Source organism: Physeter macrocephalus, chromosome 2, assembly GCF_002837175.3.
Source record: "Physeter macrocephalus isolate SW-GA chromosome 2, ASM283717v5, whole genome shotgun sequence".
In the NCBI taxonomy this organism is placed as follows: Eukaryota; Metazoa; Chordata; class Mammalia; order Artiodactyla; family Physeteridae; genus Physeter; species Physeter macrocephalus.
The window spans coordinates 11,581,449-11,588,021 of NC_041215.1; the positions used below are offsets into that span (position 1 = coordinate 11,581,449).

The 6,573-nt window shown below is 48.8% G+C and overlaps 1 protein-coding gene across 1 annotated transcript in view; it reads left to right on the top strand.

Annotated features, from left to right (window-relative positions):
- OBSCN (obscurin, cytoskeletal calmodulin and titin-interacting RhoGEF) overlaps window positions 1–6,573 on the top strand; it is a 163,860-nt gene that overhangs the window by 36,643 nt on the left and 120,644 nt on the right. Inside the window, exons 12-13 of the mRNA XM_055080325.1 lie at window positions 463–738; window positions 3,347–3,622. Of these exons, the coding sequence (XP_054936300.1) occupies window positions 463–738; window positions 3,347–3,622 (552 nt within the window). The remainder of the gene's footprint in view (window positions 1–462; window positions 739–3,346; window positions 3,623–6,573) is intronic.

Below are 6,573 nucleotides of genomic sequence, written 5' to 3' on the forward strand. Positions count from 1 at the left end.
TGCCACAAGTTGACCATACTAAGTGTAGGCCAGGGCACAGAGCCTCAGTGATTTCCATGACTGCATGTGCAAAGTTCCCTGCTTAGGCGTATGGAGAAGATTGTGGCCCCATCTGGGAAGGTTTGGGAACACTTGCATGTGACCCCGCAGATGCCATGAGCAGGGGAGAAGTCTCTTCCAAAAGCGCATCCTCCCCCGAGCCCCCCAACCCCCGGACCAGCTCACGTGGACCCGGGAGAGAATGCATCACTTGTGTTACTTGTCGCTGAGAAAAGCAGGGTGACTTCTGCAGGGCACACGGCTGGTGCAGAGCCTGGAGAAGTTTCCAGCTTGGCCCCCACCTCACCCCCGCACCCCTCACACCGGCCTGGCCCATGGCTCCCCACTCAGGTCTGCTTTGTCCAGGGCTGCCTTCATGACTGAGACGGTGTCCTTGACCCGTGTATCCCTCTCTGTCCTCAGAGCCCAAGGTGCTGTTTGCCAAGGAGCAGCCGGCACGCAGTGAAGTGCAGGCCGTGGAGGGGGCCAGTGCCACGCTGAGCTGCGAGGTGGCCCAGGCCCAGACGGAGGTGACGTGGTACAAGGATGGAAAGAAGCTGAGTTCGAGCTCGAAAGTGCGTGTGGAGGCCAAGGGCCGAGGGCGGCGGCTGGTGGTGCAGCAGGCGGGCAAGGCAGACGCCGGGGAGTACAGCTGCGAGGCCGGCGGCCAGAGGGTCTCCTTCCACCTGGATGTCACAGGTCAGTACTGGAGAAGGATACTAAGCTAGCCTATTTGGAGGTGATGAGGGGACTGTCTTACGGCCTCCACAGACTGGTGTTCACTCCCCTGTAGCCTCCCAGTCTTCCACGTCCCACGCTTATAGCCATTTTTGCCTGGGGGAGGATGGATGGAGACAGTGGGCCTGGAAGGAAGTGGGGCCATTTGTGTCCACCTGTTTCCATGCGGTAAGGCCCAGTCACAGTGTCTTAGCACCTGCCTAGAGCCTTCCTGTTGTTCCTGGTATCGGGACCCTGGCTCTCCCTGATGCGTGGGGTCTGAGGTAGGCCTGGGTGTATGTGACTTTCCTCCCATGGTACGTCTTTCATGACACCACCTGGAGAAGTTTCCAGCTTGGACCCCGCCTCACCCCTGCACCCCTCGCACTGGCCTGGCCCACGGCTCCCCACTCAGGTCTCCTTTGCCCAGAGCTGCGTTCCTGACTGAGATGGTGTCCTTGACCCGTGTATCCCTCCTTGTCCCCAGAGCCCCAGGTGGTGTTTGCCAAGGAGCAGCCGGCACGCAGTGAAATGCAGGCCGTGGAGGGGGCCAGTGCCACGCTGTGCTGCGAGGTGGCCCAGGCCCAATCGGGACCCTGGCTCTCCCTGATGCGTGGGGTCTGAGGTAGGCCTGGGTGTATGTGACTTTCCTCCCATGGTACGTCTTTCATGACACCTACCACATGGCTATGCCCGGTCTCGGGTTGTCAGATGGGGTTTCAATTTCATTGATCGCGGATTCGTGGAGATGTTGGCCACCCAGTCCCACTTGGAGTTATCTTAGGAGTGAACTTTGGATGATCAGATTTGAGGTTTCTGGGACGCCCTTCCTTCAATTTCCTGGATAGGGAAGCTCCGGTTGCCTGTAGGTAGTAGAAGATCGCCCCAAGTTTTGTTGTCACGATCTTGCCATGGGAGAAAGGAGGATAGGAAATGAGTCACCTGTGCTATTTATAGTGATCTTCTTAAATGCAATAGGGTTTTGCCTTTGTCTTCAAACAGGTTGGATGCTGAGGGTCAGTATTCCCCGTGGCATTATGTTGATGAATTTAGGAACGGAAAGGGAAAAGTCGCCACTGCCCCATCAGTCTGCTGTGCTAATGAGGAGTTAGTGTACTAGCAGCAGACTCTGACTGGCAAAGCAGTCTTTATTTCGTTGCATTTTCCTAAAGGTTAGTGAGTGTCTCTGTCTCGTGGCTGGAACATAGGGCAGTGTAAGGAATCAGGTTACTCGTCTTCTGTGAAGAGAGTCATGCTGGTGAGTAGGTGTGGGCTGCCATTGCACATTGACTCCTAGGTGCCAACCCATAACTGTCTGAGACCGTGCGAGCATAGGATGATTTATGGGTGTGTATAGATATCCCAGATCCCACTTTTCAAGAGAAGGGGATCCCATTGCGGCGATATTTACCGTCTCAGAAAAACATAGTAGTGAGGTCAGAAAGAGCTCCTTGCGGCAATGGTTTCCTGCGCCACCACGGACCAATCCCCCCTCCGCCCCCCTCCCAGTCCCCTCCCCGCTGCCACAATTTCATCTGTTACTGTGCTGTCTCTTCGAGTTGCCGAGGAATTATGATGTCTTCATAAACAGTGCTTGGACCACTTACCCATAGGGAAAAATTAAACTGTATTGACAATTCACACCACACACAAGAGTACACTCATGGTGGGTTAGAAACCTCAGTGTTAAAAGGTACAAACCAAAAAACAGTCCAGTGATACAATGGTTTCTTTAAAGACCGAAGGTAAGAGAGGATTTCTTAAATGGAACACAGATGCTCCAAACTCAAAGGGCTGAAATGGACATTGGTGACAGTATTGAAGGGAAAAACTTTGATTCTTTGGAGGACTCGATCACACAGTCAAAGTGCGAGTCCCACAGTTGGGAATAACCTTGAAAGCTAGCAGTCTGTCCCTCTCTAGTATTTCAATGCATAAAGAGTGCCTAGAGGTGAATGGAGAGAAGAGAGAGCCTACTATTGGTGAGTGGCAAAAATTTGAATAGTGTCACCAAGAAGAACAAAAGAGTAATGGGGACCCCAGTCACCCGGGGAAAGGTGCTCCCCTTCTTTATTCCTCACACAATGGAAAAGAAAGCCACGGGGAGGTGCCAGCACTCCCCACAGACTGCCACAAGTTGACCATACTAAGTGTAGGCCAGGGCACAGAGCCTCAGTGATTTCCATGACTGCATGTGCAAAGTTCCCTGCTTAGGCGTATGGAGAAGATTGTGGCCCCATCTGGGAAGGTTTGGGAACACTTGCATGTGACCCCGCAGATGCCATGAGCAGGGGAGAAGTCTCTTCCAAAAGCGCATCCTCCCCCGAGCCCCCCAACCCCCGGACCAGCTCACGTGGACCCGGGAGAGAATGCATCACTTGTGTTACTTGTCGCTGAGAAAAGCAGGGTGACTTCTGCAGGGCACACGGCTGGTGCAGAGCCTGGAGAAGTTTCCAGCTTGGCCCCCACCTCACCCCCGCACCCCTCACACCGGCCTGGCCCATGGCTCCCCACTCAGGTCTGCTTTGTCCAGGGCTGCCTTCATGACTGAGACGGTGTCCTTGACCCGTGTATCCCTCTCTGTCCTCAGAGCCCAAGGTGCTGTTTGCCAAGGAGCAGCCGGCACGCAGTGAAGTGCAGGCTGTGGCGGGGGCCAGTGCCACGCTGAGCTGCGAGGTGGCCCAGGCCCAGACGGAGGTGACGTGGTACAAGGATGGAAAGAAGCTGAGTTCGAGCTCGAAAGTGCGTGTGGAGGCCAAGGGCCGAGGGCGGCGGCTGGTGGTGCAGCAGGCGGGCAAGGCAGACGCCGGGGAGTACAGCTGCGAGGCCGGCGGCCAGAGGGTCTCCTTCCACCTGGATGTTACAGGTCAGTCCTGGAGGAGGATACTAAGCTAGCCTATTTCAAGGTGATGAGGGGACTGTCTTGCCACCTCCACAGACTGGTGTTCACTCCCCTGTAGCCTCCCAGTCTTCCACGTCCCACGTTTATAGCCATTTTTGACCCGAGGAGGATGGATGGAGAGGGTGGGCGTGGAAGGAAGAGGGGCCATTTGTGTCCACCTGTTTCCATGCGGTAAGGCCTAGTCACCGTGTCTTAGCACCTGCGCAGAACCTTCCTGTTGTTTCTGGTATTGGGACCCTGGCTCTCCCTGATGCGTGGGGTCTGAGGTTGGCCTGGGGATATTTGACTTTTCTCCCATCGTATATCTTTCCTGACACCTACCACATTCCCTCATCTGGCAGCTTATGCTTGGTCTCTGTTTGTCAGATGGGGTTTCAACTTCGTTTATCCCGAATTAGTGGAGATACTGGCCACACAGTCCCTCTTGGAATTATCTTAGGAGTGAACTTTTGATGATCAGATTTCAGGTTTCCGGGATGCCCTTCCTTCCTTTTCCTGGATAGCGAAGCTCCGGTTGCCTTTAGGTAGCAAAAGATAGGCCCAAGTTTTGTTTTCACGACCTTGTAAAGGGAGAAATATAGGAGGAATGGTATAGAGTCACCTGTGCTATTTAGGGTGATCTTCTTAAATGCAATAGGATTTTGTCTTTGTCTTCAAACTGTTTCGATGGTGTGGGTCGGTATTCCTCGTGGCCTTATTTTGATGAATTTAGGAACGGAATGGAAAAAGTCGCTTCTGCCCCATCAGTCTGCTTTGCTAATGAGGAGTTAGTGTACTAGCAGCAGCTTGTGATGGGCAAGCAGTCTTTATTTCATTGCATTTTCCTAAAGGTTAGTGAGTGTCTCTGCCTCGTGGCCGGAAGAATGGGCAGTCTAAGAAATCAGGTTACTCATCTTGTGTGAAGAGATTCTTAATGCTGAGTAGGGGTGGGCTGCCATCCCACATTGACCTCTAGGCGCCATAACATTACTGTTTGATACCGTGAGAGCATAGGATGATTTATGGGTGTGTATAGATACCATAGATCCCACCGGGCATTTCTGTAAAGTGTGGCATTTGGAGAATATTAGAGTGTTCTAAAATAAAAGTGTTGAAAAGTTGTGAAGTTTGGCTAAATCCTGGCCAGCTGTATGAAAACTGACACAAGAAGATATAGAAATCTCAAAGAGTTGTTTGACTTGTCAATCAGTAGGAAGAATAGTGAAAAATATTCTCAAGAACTACCTCGTAGTTCTCTGGTAAACTCTACAAAATATCCTGAAAAACTATTATTCCATGCTTGTGGAGACAGTCTTAGAGACAGAAGAAGGCGATACACTCCATAACTTTCTTTATGCAAAGAATATAACATAGATTTCAGAACCACACAAGAAAGTCAGGAAGAATGAGTGAAATTCCAGGCATATCTATTGTGATTATCAAAGCCCAAATTGTAAATTAAATGTTAGTAAAAGGAATTCAGTCATGTATGCAGGGGCTAGAGGTCAGTTATGAAAGTCATAGTCCAGGATTGCACCTTGGGTTGAATGTTGGCAACGTTAATAAGAGATTGAATGCAAAAAATGTGATCATCTCAATACGCACAGAATCAAATGGTTGATTAAATTTAAACGTCCTATATCGAGGCAAAAATTTGATAAAATGGAGCATCAGTTCCTTCCATAATATTCTTAGCAAACTGTATAAAAGTGTTCTTTTTTTATATAATAAAATACATGTACAATAGCAGCAACAGCAACATTCCAGTTAATGGGTATCTGGAAACCCTGATGTGAGTGACAGTACACATAGGCCACTCTAACCACTGAGTCAAGTATGAAGGATCATAAAATCACTGGAAAAGTTTTCGTGAATCTAAAGTAGGAATATGCTGATGATATGCTGATGATGTGATTATCAATTCAGAGAACCCCCAAAATAATTTTTAGACTGTGTACGATTCTTGAGTAGGATTAGTGTTTAAAGAAGTCAATATGCAGAAAACATTTCTACATCTAAGTTCATGGAAACATGGATTGTTGGTTGTATCCTAGCTTGTTCAGACTCCATTGGTGGTCTTTGGTGTCTGTTACTCTGGGTCTACCTGTCTCATAGGGATGAGGTAGATGAGATATCTGTCCACTGAGGTTTTTGTGGCAGATCATCTAGATCCTTACCAAGAACACTTGAGGGTTCCTGTTAGTAAGAGATGTTTCAATTCATTGAAGCAGAATAAAGGAAAATGTTGGCCACACAATAATACTTGGAATTATTTCATGGCTGAATTTTGTGTTATAAAGTTTCAGGTGTTCTGGGACAGCAATTTTCACATTAATAAGTGGGCTCTCTGAACACACATGTAGCAAAATATAGAACCATATTTTATTGCAATGTGTGTACAAAATTCACAAAGAACAGAGGATTACAAATTGATCAATTCCTAGAAAACTATGAAAAAATCACACAATGGAAAATAGACAAGTTGTACAGCCTATAATCATTTTTTTAACGTCTTTATTGGAGTATAATTGCTTTACAATGGTGTGTTAGTTTCTGCTTTATAACAAAGTGAATCAGCTATACATATACATATATCCCCATATCTCCTCCCTCTTGGGTCTCCCTCCCACCCTCCCTATCCCACCCCTCTAGGTGGTCACAAAGCACCAGGCTGATCTCCCTGTGCTATGTGGCTGCTTCCCACTAGCTATCTATTTTACATCTGGTAATGTATATATGACCATGCCAGTCTCTCCGTCCCAGCTTACCCTTCCCCCTCCCGATGTCCTCAAGTCCATTCTCTATGTCTGCATCTTTATTCCTGTCCTGCCCCCAGGTTCTTCAGAACCGTTTTTTTTTTTAGATTCCATATATATGTGTTAGCATATGGTATTTGTTTTTCTCTTTCTGACTACTTCACTCTGTATGACAGACTC